Source organism: Glandiceps talaboti, chromosome 14, assembly GCF_964340395.1.
Source record: "Glandiceps talaboti chromosome 14, keGlaTala1.1, whole genome shotgun sequence".
NCBI classification, from domain to species: Eukaryota; Metazoa; Hemichordata; class Enteropneusta; family Spengelidae; genus Glandiceps; species Glandiceps talaboti.
In genome coordinates, this window is record NC_135562.1 from 251,306 (window position 1) to 270,000 (window position 18,695).

Sequence of the window (18,695 nt, forward strand, 5' to 3'; positions counted from 1 at the left end):
AATATATTGTCAATTGTCACCAACAGCTTATCCATGTCAAAAAGTGAGTTATTTGTCAGATTTGTTCTGAAGGTTACCTTACAGTGCTAATAACCCTTGATAATTCTAGATGTGTATGCCAATGCATATACACCATGCAATCAATATCGATATTGCCACAAGAACTATTTAAAAAGACTCTCTCTCACTATGTTTTGTACATCAAGATAAGTCTCCACACACAGGTCATTAAAACAGTTTGTAGTGGCAGTCTTCCAATACCTAACAGAGACTACATCACTTCTGAGCATGTGCATGTTTTGTAAAAATGCAATCTTTTTTACATGCTACACTTGGGAGATATGTTCATACATTGATATTTTCAACCATGTAATCAATTGCAATTCTAACAGCATATCTTGAGCTGACAATGAACAAAGATTTTTTGCCATGTACCATCCTTTTCATCAAAGACTTCTCAGAAGTTACCTGAGGAGTCCTGCCCCCCCCCCCCCCCCACCTCCATTCAACAATAAGGATTCAGCCAAAGCAAGTTTTGTGAGGAGTTATAATCTCCAAGTATCCTAGGGCATCCTATCTCAGAACTGTTTCTTTGGGAGTCTTATCTCAAAACAGTTTCCTGAGGAGTTCAATCTCTAATTTTGTCCAATGGAGTTCCCTCTAATCAGCATATTAATTAAGTCTTTGATCCATATTCCCAGGACTCCAGTCTCCAATAATATTCCAATGGAATATGAGTTCACTAGGTCTACTGACAACAATAAGTATCTAATACTGTTCATTAACATTGCACTTTTTTCATTTAACATCCACATTTAGCTTTCATAGCTATGTATGTCTCTACACCATGGTAGTCTGAACACCATGATAGTCTGAACACCATGATAATCTCAACTCCTATGTAAGTCTCAACATAACACCATGGTGATCTCAACTCCTATGTACGTCTCAATGCCATGGTAGTCCTTACTCAAAATTTGTACAAAGTACACATTTTCAATTCTGTCAACAGCAACAAAACTCAGTTATCAATGCTACTCTCCAAGTTGTCCACATCCATGCATATTTCGTGTAGCATTTTGTCAAATTCATCCATTTCTGATGGTATAGAGTGACTATAAACTCCATTCTCAGCAGCTCCAAGCGTTGAAGATGAAGTTTCACTAACAGAGTGTGTGTAGAATCTTCCAGGATTGTGATAATGTCCATTTCCATCACTAATGCCATGTCTTTCTAAAAAGTTGTCAAAATATGGGCCATCTTTTTCAGGTATAAAATGTTTGAGTCCTGAAACATCAAAAGAAAGGTCACTCTATAATTTATGTGAATGCCTTGATGTAGCTCATCATTTCAGAGACATATATATAATTTATGTGAATGCCTTGATGTAGCTCATCATGTCAGAGACATATATATAATTTATGTGAATGCCTTGATGTAGCTCATCATGTCAGAGACATATATATAATTTATGTGAATGCCTTGATGTAGCTCATCATGTCAGAGACATATATATAATAGAACAAGGTAAGTATGTATTGCACAAACTTGGGTGGATTTAAACAATGTGCCATCCTCCACAAAATAGCTGGGATACAAATGATACAAAAGTTGGTACACATGATACGCAAAGAGATAAATGATTGACACCTGTACCATCATGGGTGTCAACAGGTTTAGTGGTGACTGACCCATACAAATAGTGATATTGAAAGATTACATTATTACATCACAATTCACATTATTTAGACCAATCACTTACCAGGAAACAGGGCAAGCATTCTTTCTTGTCCATATAATGTCTGTAGTTGTGTACAAAAATCATTAACTGGCATGCCTTCTCTGTACTCTCTCAATATGCTGGCAAATCTCTGTAATTCTTCTGAAGTTAATTTTTTCCTGAGCTGTGATTAAAAAAATAAAGAACTCTTAGAAAACATTTGCTATGCAATCTACCAACTCGTCCCCCCCCCTCTCTCTCTCTCTCTCTCTCTCTCTCTCTCTCTCTCTCTCTCTCTCTCTCTCTCTCTCTCTCTCTCCTCCTCTCTCTCTCTCTCTCTCTCTCTCTCTCTCTCTCTCTCTCTCTCTCTCTCTCTCTCTCTCTCTCTCTCTCTCATATTTCTCTCTCTCTCTCTCTCTCTCTCTCTCTCTCTCTCATATTTCTCTCTCTCTCTCTCTCTCTCTCTCTCTCTCTCTCTCTCTCTCTCTCTCTCTCTCTCTCTCTCTCTCTCTCTCTCTCTCTCTCATATTTTTATTGTGATTAAGTAGTAATTGCAACTGTGTTGCTGCTTGCACACATATTTTGTCTAACTCAAAGTTATTAAAGCTGAAGTGACAATGTGATTGTCTGATATAACATGCCATGGAGTTATGTCACCTACCAGTTCAATATATTCCTGTAACATCTGCTTTGCAACAATACTGAGATCACCTTCACTTGGTCTTCTACTGTGTCCATTACTGAAAAACAAGAAAAAATGACACTAAGTCACCAGATGCTAATTTTGTATTTAATACTTTATTTTATTTTATACCATACCATACCATACATTCCAGTGTAACTTTTGACATATAGACATACTGGTACATGCCTTCATTGTAGGCATAGACATACATATACACTGCCTTCATTGTAGGCATAGACATACTAAATATGCTTTAAGTCTTGTTAAATGATAACTTACTTTGGTGACCATAACCTATCATCTAAACTTGACCTTGGCATGCTGTAATCTGTAATTAACACAAAATAAGGGTTCAGTATACTATATGCACTAATGTTGATATCAACAGCAGTCTGCAAAGTGTACAATAACATGATGTCATAGTGTCTTGGGGTGCAGTCCACAAAGTGTACAATATCATGATGTCGTAGTGTCTTGGTGTGCAGTCTGCAAAGTGTACAATAACATGATATCGTAGTGTCTTGGGGTGCAGTCTGCAAAGTGTACAATAACATGATGTCATAGTGTCTTGGGGTGCAGTCTGCAAAGCGTACAATATCATGTCATAGCGTCTTGGGGTGCAGTCTGCAAAGTGTACAATATCATGATGTCATACTGTCTTGGAGTGCAGTCTACAAAGTGTACAATATCATGATGTACTTACGGCTTCTAAGTGAGGGATACCGATCTCCCCGAATAATACTGATGTCTAAATAGCTCATAGTCAGTTCTGTGTAAACAACTTCAAAGGTCTGGCTGAGTAGTGAACAAATCTCCTCAGCTGCAGCTTTGTGCTGGCATTGCAGGACAAGAAGTTTAAACTCTTCAAGTCGACTGGCCTCATCTGATGCCACTTTACAAGCTATCAAATGTTGTCCATCGTCACGGACATAACTCAGGGAAGCAATTTCATGGATTGGAACTCTGAACAGTAATTCCTATGAGAGAGAGAACACACAGACTGAATGAATGGTATTACAATTAAGTTCAGCTACATGTATGATCAGTGAGTAAATTTTAATATCTGATGTGAATGTGTCTCTTTCAAATCATTGTAATATTTATTTGAATGTTTTATTTGTATTGTACTTTGCATTTTACGTGGTCGCAGCTACGTCACTTTTACAGTGTGCCCACTAAGTCACTTTTACATAGTGTGCCCACTAAGTCACTTTTACATTATACCATAGTGTGCCCACTAAGTCACTTTAACAGTGTGCCCACTAAGTCACTTTTACATAGTGTGCCCACTAAGTCACTTTTACATAGTGTGCCCACTAAGTCACTTCTACAAAGTGTGCCCTAGACTTTACTAAGTTAATTTGATGTGCCCCTGATATAATATATCACAATTGGTGTTTCCCTATTCCTTACTACTCTATTTTTAATCTAATAGTAGTACAGTAATTTCCTACCTCTCCATCTCGTCGTAGTATTTTAACATTATGAGCTGAAATTGATAAAATAGCATCTCTCTCTGCTTCATGGGATGTATGTGCCACTAAACCTTGTTTCTGTAGAACAGAATGAAAAACAACATTTTCACAATTAAATAATTTTGATAAATCATTTATTTATGTTGGACATCATAATAAAGCTTGGAAGAGTATTGTGTCAACACAAATTCTAAAGATTTGGTGTATATTTACACACATGCTATAGTTAACTACATTGTCAGAGCTAGAATTCCCCAGTCAAAACCGCAAGAACTGGTAGGTAACCCTGATAAAATTATTCTGGACCTCAGCCTCAGGTACATTTTACCATCCTTCAACAAAAAGACTGGCTATTGCAGCTCAGTTTTCTCAATAGGATCTTTTCAAAGGCCTTATCTTGCCATTGTCAATAACTCTAGAGGGCAGCCTTACCTTGCCACTGTCAATAACTCTAAGAATTTCTGTTCTCCTTTTAGGATCCAAATCAGCTGTTATATGAGGAATTTGACCAAGATACTGTGAAAAATAATACATCAAATTATTAATTTTACAGGAACACCTATCTGGCAACATACAAAAATATGATACGACCTTTGACATTTACATCCAACCACACAAACTCCACTCCATACACACATACATACATGCACACACACACACACGCGCGTGCACACACACACACACACACACACACACACACACACACACACACACACACACACACACTCAATAATCAACAGTGATATAATAATTATATAAAGATATTAATAAATGTTGATACAAGAGAAACCAAAGTACATGTACCTGGGAAAAGGTTGTACTATGTCAATAAACTGGACCACACCCTACATGTTTGTATTCAAAGTGCTGGAGTTACTGCCCTAACACTTGATTATACTCTAATACTAGCCGATAGCTCCAGTAAGCTGTCACTATTATTCTGATAAATACATCTAATACGTGCAAACACTTTAATCCTTAGCTACCTGTCTACTAGTTGTTGATGGTACTTTGTACACTGGCTTGATATCCATGTGTAAACATCACAAATAAACAGTCCTTGCCATTCAATTGCTTATCAGTGAATTGTAAATGAATGGGATAGTGACTGATATAGTTTGAATTGATCATTATATACATAGACCCTCCACCAACAGGGTCTATGTTACATATTCCAACCATTTAAATTACACATGTATATAAACAGCAAGTACAACATATGAAAGACAAAAATTGGATGAGAAATAATCATGGGGTGTGGTAGGGGATTGTTCTAGATACAGTTATGGTGTATACTGTATGGGTAGTGCATATTAAATGTTGAGGGGCTTTACTTGTCTTATTAGCGATAAAAACACTTTTACAATTCATATTTATACATGCCTTGATATGCTTTTCAATGTATTCTATTTTGTAGTCTGGTATACATACCTTGATTTCCTTTTCAATGTAACTATCTATTAGTGTCTGTGGGTCTATTTTGTAGTCTGGTATACATACCTTGATTTCCTTTTCAATGTAACTATCTATTAGTGTCTGTGGGTCTATTTTGTAGTCTGGTATACATACCTTGATTTCCTTTTCAATGTAACTATCTATTAGTGTCTGTGGGTCTATTTTGTAGTCTGGTATACATACCTTGATTTCCTTTTCAATGTAACTATCTATTAGTGTCTGTGGGTCTATTTTGTAGTCTGGTATACATACCTTGATTTCCTTTTCAATGTAACTATCTATTAGTGTCTGTGGGTCTATTTTGTAGTCTGGTATACATACCTTGATTTCCTTTTCAATGTAACTATCTATTAGTGTCTGTGGGTCTATTTTGTAGTCAGGAGCCTTGAGATCATATGTCTTCAATGACCGTCTCCGATCCTGAACATGACGACTATCTCGCAGTGGCATTTTTTTTTCTTTATCGCTTCCTCTTGAAAATACACGATTGATCAAACTACCACTAGACTGTTGAACAAATAAAAACAATTATAATATTATTAGTAATTGTCAAGACCAAGTTTTGAAGTTTTAAACAATACTTTTAGTTTCAGTGTTGGCCAATACTAAGAAATGTTTTTTATAACAAAACAGTTCATACTTTCAAAATAATAATTTTATTTGCTTATGTTAATTTTATGTAACAGAGACTATCATTATTGTATGTATGTATGTATGTATGTATGTATGTATGTATGTATGTATGTATGTATGTGTGTGTACATGTGTATATGTGTGTGTATAATGTGTGTGTATGTGTCTGTATGTGTGTGTGTGTGTGTGTCTGTGTCTGTGTAATTCCATTCACATATTTCTGTGTGTCAAAATAAAAAATCTTCACTAAAAAATACAAATGTCTTTCCTCTGGAAAAAGACATGTCATGACATTAACATATAACATAATTAATTCTGAATACAAATTCTGGATGCCTTTGCCATACACATGTGCAATGTGTATGTATTTAGTTGTGAAAGAGTAACCTGTTACATGTACATTGTATAATACAATCATCAGCTGTACTTTTTTCCTTTTGTATATTCATATTCATTTTATTGACGAATTCTTTCTTTGAAAAAGAACATTGCCATTATTGTGTGTGTGTGTGTGTGTGTGTGTGTGTGTGTGTGTGTGTGTGTGTGTGTGTGTGTATGTGTGCGTGTGTGTGTGTGCTGGCCATCCCAAAGTGATCCAAATGTATACATGTACATGTAACAAATATTTTGTTATGCCATAAACACAGAAGTCAATCTCCATTGAACCACCAATCGACAACTTTCTTTGCTACAAATTTTATTTTATAATTCAAAGAAAATGTCTTACTGAGAGCAGTTGAACAATGGCTTATAGGTGCCATCCAAATCCCCAACACATTGAACAACATGAACAATACTGTTGCATATCAAGCTACTATCTAGGCCCTTGATTGACAATTTTGATGTTGTCAATAACCAATCTAACCATAGACCCTCCCACCTACTGATCCAACCAATGGTTGACTTCTTAGTGAATTAGAATTTGATATTACCTCAAGATCTAATTCTCTTTTCAACAAATGGTGGTAGTTTTAAAGCTACATTCACAACTGTATGTAGTTGAACTGATACACAAAGTTTACATGTATACACGTAAATGTATCTTACAAATAAAGCCAGTTTCATGTACATCATGTAATGTCTAGTTTTAATTGGTAATTTGTTCCATAGTTACAATATTACTGTCTTAGTACATCCTTGAAATGACATTTGCAGAGGTTACAATTAATACATTGCCATCTTATGCTGTAGAAGAATTCCCATTAATTAAAGTTCAGACAAATCATCACAAATCTTCTACATTGTCAGTCACTACAAAAGTTGTTATGGATGATGAAAAAAAAAAAGGCAATATGTTGCCTAATAATGTTCACAACAGACTCAGGTTTATAAAAATTCAGTGACATCAAAACAGTATTAAAATTTCTAAGTCTTTGAGATATACATGTATACATTTATATATCAAATATGCTGCAATTTGTAAGACTTTTGACAAGTCACCTTCAACACTTGACCACACTGACAGTGATTGTGATGTTTTCCACACTACACAAAACATGCTATACAAAACTACAGTGTAGATATACACATACAAATGTGGCAACACAATGTATACTACAGTACAGGGTTACTGTACTACTTCAAGACACACATTGAGATACAGTGTAGATATACACATACGTGTGGCAACACAATGCATACTACAGTAGTTCTTTTCACAGGGGTTACTGTACTATTTCAAGACACCCATTGAGATACATTTGCATGTAGTCAATGGAGGAATAAAAGCTTTTTCAGAAAACACTGAAACTATAATAGCTAAAGTTTGTGCGAACTCCTTGTACAAAAAATACACATGTACGTATACATGTATATTGTCACATCTACATTGTACATGTATAGCCTCTCAGTTACTGTGACGCACTAATAACTAGTCATGACGCACAATCCAGTCAGTACAATGTCCTATTTAACCTTATGGTTTCATTGATATAGATATAACAAAGACAAATTCCCAGGGTAAAACGGATATGTCACACATTGTACAATACAGAATTAAACAATATCACTTGGTGGGTGGATGTGACATAAAGGTTCATTTCACTGTAAACTCATCATCACAGAAATGAGAAATCAGCGATCTTGGAGGGTCTGCTCCAACATCTATGGACAAATGTGTTCCTACTGACTGTACACTTTTAAAATTCAATGCAGAAATGTGTTTCTACTGACGTCTTGCATTGACTGTACACTTTTAAAATTCAAGTCTACAGAGTGTATAAATGTAGTTACACAAATATATCTTATATATATTTTAGGTCTTATTTCATTTTATTTTAAGGAATTTCTCAAATAAGAATATAATTAATCTAAAATGTTGAGTTTTATGAATGTATTCATCCTACCCAACACAGTTTCGGGGGGGGGGGGGGGGGGGGGGGGGATGGTGGTAATGATATTTCTAAAGTTGGGGGTGGTGGTAATGATATTCCAAAAGTTGGGGGTAGGATATTCCAAAAGTTATACTGATTAATAATCAAGTGATCTGGCTTGGAAACTATTCACACAATTTTTTGAAATATTTTTGTCCAATTGAGGATAAGACTAACAAACAAACAGAGCAGTAAACATTGTAAGTGTACGTTGTCATTATATAATCTTTCTGGAGGACAAGAAGAACTCTTGATATAGTTCACACACTAGTAGTACATTGTACATGTGTACATACATGTAGATTTGTACTTTACATTCTTGTACATTTCACCATATAAAGAACATTGATAAACACCTACATTATTGTATATTTCACTATAGACATTTAAGAGATCTCGTTCACCATATTGCCATGAGAGCAGTTTCTGTAATGTGACACTAGTCGTACGTTGTATTGTGACAATGTCACGTAAATGATTATAATCAGGGTTCTCAGCAGATCTTAATTTACAAATTGATGGCTCCCGTCCTACGATTCCATTAATTAAGATAATAGAAAATGACCAAAGAAACAATGTTTTTTTGTTTTACACATTTTCTGTGATTTATCCTCTGGGTAAAATATTGCAGATTTTGAGACAGAACATGTCTGAAAATTTAGAAAATATGTTAACATAAACCTTGGTTCATTATGAATCCAAATTAAAATCCATAACAGACGCTTTGGTAAATTAGTAATATTTATAACGAAAATATTAGACTCATAGTTCATAGCCGTTTCAATGTCTTTGTCATATTTGGAAAAGTTATGGTTGAATACAAAATGTAAAAGTTAATTTGACAAAAGGACACACATACCATAAATACAGCTACATGTACTGGTAACTAAGCGTTGAAACAACAAGAACGTCTCGCCTTATCAACTTTCACATCCCAACGTACAAACCGTGCTTGTATTTGTAAGCTGATACGAAACGGAATCATCGTCCATCGAGTAAAGCACAACCCTTATCATTTTGTTGGGCAAAAAAAAAGTCCCACAGTAAACAGCTGCAAAGTCTGAATGTCCTGAAAATGCGACTAGCCGAAACCGCTTCAAGCAGAGACGTCAACGAAAGACGCGTGCGTCATATGTTTTTGTTGCTGTATATAAATGATTCACACAGCTGTCCTCAATTCACAAACGCCTATTTGAACAACCACAAAGAGTACAATGGGTGTGGTCGCGTTTTCGGAATAGTACTACGCACCTGGAAAGATCAGTATTACAAAATACAAAGCCTTGGTATAAACCCTGACGACCGGAGATGGTTTCAAGAAAATTGACCAAAAAATTACATATTTAACGCCAATATTGTAAAATAGACCGGCGCAATGTTACATACTTCCTTGTTAGCTTATTTGCATTTCCACAATAACACGAAAAATACTCACCCTCCTACCCGAATCGCGACTTTTTGTATCATCCTCCATGCCACCTCTTGATTGTTTTATATTTATACATGCTGCGAATTATCTCACTTCTCTTAAACTACTCCAATTTACGCCATAAACTATTATTTTACTGTAGGCGATTGACCTGCTTCCATGGACGCAGCCATGTTGGGTGGAGTAACTTTCCCACAATGCTTTGTAACAGGAACACGTCTTATCAGCTGTACTGACGATCGATCGATGGCCAAGGGAAAGTTGTCAAGGTGAAAACAACCTTTGTTAGCAGGTCAGCGAATCAACGTAAGTTTTGCATATCAAAACACCTCATCCGTATCACACATATTTCAATAATGCATTGCCATGCATGTAGGATAAGTCGAAACTTTACGGAGTATTTTTACATAGAAATTTTAATTGGATAAGTTAAACCCGTATAGCTATTGGTACAAATTGTATGTACAATTGTACCGTACGCCAGTCTCTGTCTGAGTGCATGTGATCATGGAAGTAGAACCCCTACTTCCATGATGTGATCGGCCACTTTATCAGTGTAACACAAACATTAAATGCTAGTAGAGTGAAATGGCTATATTGCATGCATATTTGGATTAACCAATCATACCACAGCCGAAAAGCATCCAATGTGTGTGTGTGTGTGTGTGTGTGGGGGGGGGGGGGGGTTATTATAAAAGGAATTCTTTCCCCTGTACCTACTTCTGTACATGCAAATGCTAAGACAGCTGATGAATAATATACTAAGCTGTGTGCTCTTGGGAGGCAATACCCGTCCACCACCACCACCAACAACAATTATTTTTGTTTGTATTGTGATTAGTTGAATAGAATATTAGATGTATGAACCCTAAAAAAATAGGGATTTTATGTTTAATGTTGAGATAGATGTACATATGTAGCTGTGTATGATGGTTAGAGTTGGTTTCTAGACATCTGGACCCTTTGCCATCTCGACCCCCATCATCTTGACCCTCTATTGGAATGGTACGTACTGGACATCTCGACCCTCACACCCTGGTCATTTCGACCCCTTTGATAGAAGCTTTCACAAAATAATTTAAACACATATAGAAAGCAGTCGAGATATCAGTGTTTCGGTTTCCAAAAATTGTCAGATTTCATGAGTTCAACCGTATTACAAAATAATTCATGTTTCAGTACATTTATACCACAGCTGCCATGTGAGGTTTATGGTACACTAATCACTATAGACATTCGAAGGTTTATGGTACACTATAGACATTCGAAGTTCTATGGTACACTATAGACATTCAAAGGTTTATGGTACACTATAGACATTCGAAGTAAATAGGATAAAGATACGTTAGTTTGATATTTTGAGCGGGTTAGAAATGACCAGGGTGTGAGGGTCGAGATGACTAGAGTCGTCCCAATAGAGGGTCAAGATGACGGGGGTCAAGATGACAAAGGGTCCAGGTGTCCTGCTTCCTTAGAGTTATACAACTATTTTTGTTACCATTTGTTCATCAGACTGGTTATTGTAGGGGCTATCCATGGTTTTAAATTTCTTCTCATGGAGATACAAAGCCACGGATTAAGCTTTAACATTGATATATTTGAAAGATTGTCAATTTATGGATGAGGTAACTGGATGTGGGTTTTTTTCTGTGATTCGCTATGTGTAACATTCAGTAGGCATAGGTATAATTTTCTGTGTCCATTTCCACAGTCAAAGTTAGTCAAGTCATATAATTATTCAGGACTAGATTTTTTAATAGCCTCATTGTCATAGTCCCATATTATACGGTTAAATAAAACCATTATTGTGTTCAGAAACAAAGTGTACTCTATCTGCAAAGGTAGATTTTAAAGGCCAGGGTTTTACTACCAAGTTATTACATTAGTGTCACATTTTTATCAGCGGAGACATAAGGATCACATAGGATTATTCTTTTGTTCTGTGACTAACTTTTTCTATACCTCTGCCAGACAACTGTTTTTCACACTCCAGATTTTAATCCTAATCCAAACTGGGTCTTTAATCATAATCCGACATTGGTCCTTTAATCACTACATAAAGTAACTGAGGCTAATCTGCAATACATGATGTATATACAGTAAATGATATGAAACCATTTCCCATGATGCATTAATATGTTGGGCATACTAATAATTTCTGCATAATAAAACGAAAGAATAGTCTGACTGACTGTTGAGGGCGCCATGATGCAAAAATCTTGCAAAAAAATGACTACACATGTACATGATGATGTATGTGTGAGGACACTAGACAGGTAACAACCAATATACAACTCAAGTGTCCAAAATAAAACAACCATTCAAATTTATAATATGGAATTATTATTGTAAATCTCTTGGTAGTCTGCAATATGGAATGTTGGAGTGATCAAATACACCAATACACAAGTCAATATTTTGTATAGAGAAGTACTCATAGTTGAGTTTCACTCAATTAATTAATCTCCTAGTTAATTAACATGGCCTTGAAATACATGAGAGTCTCAGTGGCAATAACAGCAGTAAACAAAATATATGCATGATTCACCTTTACCAAGGCCATTGTGTCAAATCAACATACAATACATATATGGCAGACATTGTGGTCATGTGACTTCCATGTGACTTACAGGTACTGTAATCATTAACACAGACTATTGCATAAAGTCTGGTCAACAAGTTAACTGAACTTCAGTAAACAAAGTCAGTGAACTTCAAGCTCATAGCAAGTACACACATACAGAATGGAGAACGTGACAGTACAGGACCTACCAGCATTTATTGGTAACCTCTATTATGATCCAATTGACAGGTACTTCAATTCCTCCTGTTTTTCACTTTCCAAGATTTCACAAACTTTAATATTTCACCAAAAGTTATATTTTTGTTTATTGAATCATACAGGTGTCAGTTTTTCAGATTCCATGATGTTGAAAACTAAGAAATACAAATTGAAAATTGTAGCCTCATTAAGTCATTTGCAATCTACCAATGTACCATCTACCAATTGCAATGATCCTATTTTTCATGTTGATGATCATCTGTGACCCATGATATCTGAAAACTAAGGTGATATTCATATTCATGGGTTTGAGTAGAAACTTTGACAACAACAGCAACTGCTGTTGTAGTAATGTTTGCCATCTTGTTTTCATTCATGTAGTATATGCTGAGTTTCTATGGCAACTTACATATATGCTTTTTTGAGGTACCTGTGGATGAGTTTTAGAAATGGTGCATTGTTTAATGGAGACATTGTCCATAAATCTCACAATTAGAGTTAATTTATATTAATTTATCAGACAAATGATCATGTCTTCGATCACTGAGATATTGAATAGTGGTATATAGTGTTAAACCTACATGTATCTGCTTGACAATTTAAAGCTAAAAAATGGCCATTAGGTAACATGACAACATTAGTAACAAGAAAAACAACATAGGATTACATTGTACTTAGAAAAGTGACCCATTTATCAAAAATGTTCTCATTATTGTGACGGGCCAAAGTAGATATCAGTTCCAACTTCGATCTACTGTCCGTGAATCAACATTAGAACTTAGAAGTTGGAACTTATATCTCTTTATAAAATTATAGGCCTGTGTGCCATTTCTGTGTTCCCACTTGTTTTGTTCAGGGTTGTATATAACTTGTACAAATCTACATGAGTTCTTAAGGGTTCCTCTTTGATATTCAACAGTTTAGATAATTAATTTTGACTTGAAAACCCTGTCTGTTTGTTGAAATGATACAGTGATTACAGTTACTGAGATTTCACAGCAATCTTTGTGATAAACAATGCAACTGTATATCTGTTCTGTCAAATATTAACTTACTGTGACTGTGAAGGGTTATTGAGTGTTGTTGTTTGTTATAAGTCTGTGACATCTTGTTTTTCACAATCCCTGTGATGTTTACTAGTGCCATTAAAGTAAATTATTAATTTAGTACAGGCACTAGTGATTAACAAAGTTTAGGACATAGTGTAGCTTTACAATAATTGTTTTATGCTAAAGAAAGACTATGGCTACTTGATGTCAGCATACATTGTACATGTACATGTGTAATTGCAATTTTTTGTTCACTTGCAGGTCTTTAGCTAAAAAACACTTGCAGATATGTAGCTAAAACACTTGCACATCTGTAGCTAAAACACTTGCAGGTCTGTAGCTAAAACACTTGCAGGTCTGTAGCTCAAACACTTGCTGGTCTGTAGCACACAGTCTACAGCTGCATAGTTTTCCTTGGTTTTATTTTTTTGATGACTTACTATGTTAGTCCGCTTCAAATATGAAATATATATATATCACCATACAATGTACTATGGCAAAAGTAACTAAGAGGCATTAGGCAAACTACCCCGGTAAAGTTTTGGGTCAGCATCCAGAAATGATAAGATGACTGATATCAGGATTGTAGAGATACTGTACATAATCTGACATTATACTAACTTCAAATTACAAACACATGTACCATACATGTAAATACATACCGGTACACACACACACACACACACACACACACACACACACACACACACACACACACACACACACACACACACACACACACACACACACACACACACACACACACACACACACACACACACACACACACACACACATACATACATACATACATACATACATACATACACACATACATACATACATACATACATACACACATACATACACATATACACACCCCATCCCATACATACATACATACATACATGCATGCATACATGCATGCATGCATGCATGCATGCATGCATGCATGCATACATACATACATACATACATACATACATACATACATACATACATACATACATACATACATACATACATACATACATACATACATACATACATACATACATACATTCATACATACATACATACATACATACATACATACATACATACATACATACATACATACATACATATCAGATTATGTTTATTTCTGAAATACATTCAATTGTTATGTACAGGTACAGTATTATTGGGTTCACACTGCATCTAGCAGGAAATATATCAAATTGCATTTGAACATGTTATCCACATCACAAGGCAGATATACTGTGTTAGTTGTTATAATGCTTGCATCTTTTTCTCTAGTCTATCAGCTAGCCCTCGGATGTTCTTCCGATAAAATACGACACACAACCGAACAACGCTATTGAGGATGGAACATCCGAGGTCTAGCGAATGTCATCAGGATATAAATAACTGCCAATCAGAGAATCGTATTAGCGACAAGCACAAACAGAGGACAATAGCTAAATTTTCATGCATATTCATCTTAAGGAGGGGCTTGTATAAATAACCACCAATGTGTTAACTGAAATGTGTGAATGACAACGTCTACACACTCATCAAATTCACAATTACCATAAACCGATAAACCATAGTAATGACGTAAATGTGTTTGTCAACACTTGCATGCAGAGATTCCCCGAGGTCATAGGTTATTGAATATATTAAAGTATATATATGCATAGATGGCCCAACCCACCGCTCAATGTAATCTCAATGGAATGTCCGGTCTGAAAATGACATTCGCTAGACTGTTCGGGCAGGCCATCACATGCGAACTTCGTTCGCTTATAGTTATAGCATCGAAAGAAAGCCCGAACGTCTAGCAGCAAGACTACTTTTTCTCCAGATATTACTAGAACCAATTATTGAACTAATGCTGCAATATTTTGCAATACAATTAGCATTATTCTTCTTCAAACCTACTTTCATAAGGCCACTTACAAATCTGTAATGAACATTGCCAAGGCTTCCTAGTATTAATATGACAACTTCAGTACAAAACCCAGTGATAGTGGGAAGTATTTCTCAAACTTAGTGTCATAGCATTTCGAAATATGTGCATCGTATGGAATGGCAATTTCTATCAACCAAGTCTTTTTGCATTGTTTGTTGATGACAGCAATGTCCGGACGTGTGTGTTGGTGCTGGAATTTTTCATTGTTAGATTCAAACAGTGTGGGTTTTATCAGAATGTCTGTGTATGTCTCATTATCAGTATTACTATCTTGGATTTTCTTGTAGATGTCTTTGTTGATACAGCTTCTGGAATTGTGTGCAACCATTGAGTATATGGGATGCTGTTTCAGATGGATGTCGACATATTTTGCATGATTTTGTATATTTAGTTGGGTAGTACAGGGACATGAGGCTTTCACACTGGAGTAGTTGTAACCGTCCTCTCGCTACAAAGGATCTTAGTTTGTCGTCGATGCTGTGGTTGTTCAGGTAGGCAGCTGATAAGGAATGATGAATCATTTCCTCATCCCGAAGTACTCGCCCCTGTGATGACATTGCCTTGAGATTTGCTGCTTGTTGTTGTAATCTATTCTGTTTGTATGTGGAGTAGAAAGAACTTGCTGATTTGAATGTTAATGAAACCTCTTTGTCAATGTGCATTTCCAATACGTAGACGTCGTTTACTTTTAGCAGAGATATATTTTCACGTTTGCATATTTCTAGTAAATTGACCCATTGTGATTTTGGTCAATTTACGCCGGAGTGTTTTACAAGGTTGCCTCTGTCATCAAGGGCAAATCCTGCAAAGCTATTGGTGTCGTTGTCTGTTGCTAGGGTAGCTTTTCGTTTCTGCATATGTAATGATAGTGATTGAGGGCTGCTTGACACATGTTTTGGTCATCATTGTTGAGGATCGAGTGATAAATAGAAAGACAGGTGTTTGGCATAGAACATGATATGTGGATTAATTACCCCAATCCTCCTAGTGACTTTGGTGTGAAAAAGACATACATACCGTACGTACGTACATACATACATACATACATACATACATACATACATACATACATACATACATACATACACACACACATACCTGGTACATACACACACACACACACACACACACACACACACACACACACACACACACACACACACACACACACACACACACCAACCCCCACCCCCTCCTTCATCTGATTCTGAGTACTGAATAAACCCTGTTGTAATCCCTACAAGTTAGCGTCAGACAACTTGACCTAAACGATAATCTTGTCTGGGATAGCTATCAGTTCATTAACCTGAGACTTGTCTGAAACTTAGACCGATATCAATATTGATACAGATGATATCATTGATATCAGAGATGATAATATTAATACATTTGATAATATTAATAGCTGATAACAATACATGTATACTAGACAATAGATAGTACTGCTGTGTCATCCTGTCTCTACACACATCACATCACATCACATCACATCACATCACAGCACATCAAATCACATCACATCACAGCACATCAAATCACATCACAGCACATCACATCTAGTCACATCGCATCGCATCGCATCACATCACAACACATCACATCACATCACATCACATCAAATCACATCACAGCACAGCACAGCACATCACATCACATCACATCACACCACACCACACCACACCACACCACACCACACCACACCACACCACATCACACCACACCACATCACACCACACCACACATGAGTGTATCATGTGTCCTAGTCATGTATAGATTTAAAGCCAATTAAAAGTATGTATAACACATATATACCCAGCAACCAAAGTTCTAGGTATGGTTGTTACATAGACATAGACCTATAATAACACTTCCTCAAATCTGTAGGTGGTGAGGTGCATACACTGATCCAGTCCGTGTGACCCATAACACAACAGCTCTGTACATTTCCTCAAATCTAAATGGTGAGGAGCATACAGTGATACAGTTCATGTAACCCATAACACAACAGCTCTGTACACTTCCTCAAATCTAGATGGTGAGGAGCATACAGTGATACAGTCCATGTGACCCATAACACAACAGCTCTGTACATTTCCTCAAATCTAAATGGTGAGGAGCATACAGTGATACAGTTCATGTAACCCAGAACACAACAGCTCTGTATACTTCCTCAAATCTAGATGGTGAGGAGCATACAGTCATACAGTGTAACCCACAGTTTAATCCTTCACATTGCAAACTTTATCCTACTAGGTCCTGATCTATACAGTTGGGTTGACAGGGGTAATGTATATGTAGTTGTTCATATCTTTCTCAAGAACTTTCAAATTTAGCTGAAGTACTCATAAGTAGTAAGGTTTGAACCAGCAACATGCAGATTCCAAGCCAGCCACTCTAACCATTCAACCAACAATTATAACTGTACACCACTCTCAACTTTTGACATAGACAATTCACATGCCATGATATCACACGTTTTTATACAAAAGTGGTTAAAATATGGTAAAACGATTGCATCAAAAAGATGATGGGAGATATGGAAGAAGTGGATATCAGGCACACCTATCTCTTGTCTAGTGAGAACACAGACACATGTTCAGAACATGACATGGGACTAATACATTGTAAGGACACACACTGATATCTCTATAGTTGATATGAATTGTTCCAACATGTATCCTAACCTTCATAGATTACACAGTGAATTATGATAGCAGAGAGGTTAGGTAATATATTCTGCCATATGGATGAGGATTTGGTAGTTATTTTGGATTTTATAAAACAATTTTATCATGGCTTCCTACTTTGAAGAAACAACATATGCAAAGTCATTGTTTCTGAATAAATTGGAAAAGATTAATAAATGTGTAAAATGTGTATTATTGTACATACAATAACAAACTTTTTTAAACTTTTTACAATGTACAGACTTTAATAGTCAATGTTGATTCATATTAATTTTTCTATTAGGAAGCCATGATAAAATTATTTTATAAGTTAAAAATCCAAAATACATACCCAATCTTCAGCCATATAGCCACTTTTATTCCTGTACTTTAATTGCACAGTAGTTGTTTCAACATGAAATAAGAATTCATATTCATGAACTAGTTAAATAAAATAGATTAGATAGAACGATGT

The 18,695-nt window shown here is 35.9% G+C and overlaps 1 protein-coding gene across 2 annotated transcripts; it reads right to left on the reverse strand.

Annotated features, from left to right (window-relative positions):
- Positions 1 to 504: 504 nt before the first annotated feature.
- Positions 505 to 9,952, reverse strand: LOC144445436 (cerebral cavernous malformations protein 2 homolog). 2 transcript variants are annotated; one of them, XM_078134980.1, is made up of 9 exons: positions 9,776 to 9,952; positions 5,657 to 5,842; positions 4,313 to 4,396; positions 3,860 to 3,958; positions 3,109 to 3,382; positions 2,685 to 2,733; positions 2,382 to 2,460; positions 1,763 to 1,904; positions 505 to 1,287 (listed from the first exon to the last, which is right to left on the reverse strand). In XM_078134980.1, exons 1-9 carry the CDS (start codon positions 9,812 to 9,814, stop codon positions 1,022 to 1,024), a joined length of 1,218 nt encoding a protein of 405 aa, XP_077991106.1. In that variant the 5' UTR covers positions 9,815 to 9,952; the 3' UTR covers positions 505 to 1,021. The 2 variants fall into 2 exon arrangements, with proteins under 2 accessions (XP_077991106.1, XP_077991107.1); XM_078134981.1 differs by lacking the exon at positions 9,776 to 9,952 and adding an exon at positions 9,200 to 9,405.
- Positions 9,953 to 18,695: the final 8,743 nt, after the last annotated feature.

Excerpts from the sequence above, each read along its gene's own strand:
- LOC144445436 (XM_078134980.1), bottom strand. The coding sequence starts at position 9,814 with ATGGAGGATGATACAAAAAGTCGCGATTCGGGTAGGAGG. Across the intron at positions 3,383-3,859 it reads TACTACGACGAGATGGAGAG|GAATTACTGTTCAGAGTTCC; the intron begins GTAGGAAATTAC and ends TCTCTCTCATAG. Across the intron at positions 1,905-2,381 it reads TACAGGAATATATTGAACTG|CTCAGGAAAAAATTAACTTC; the intron begins GTAGGTGACATA and ends TTTTAATCACAG.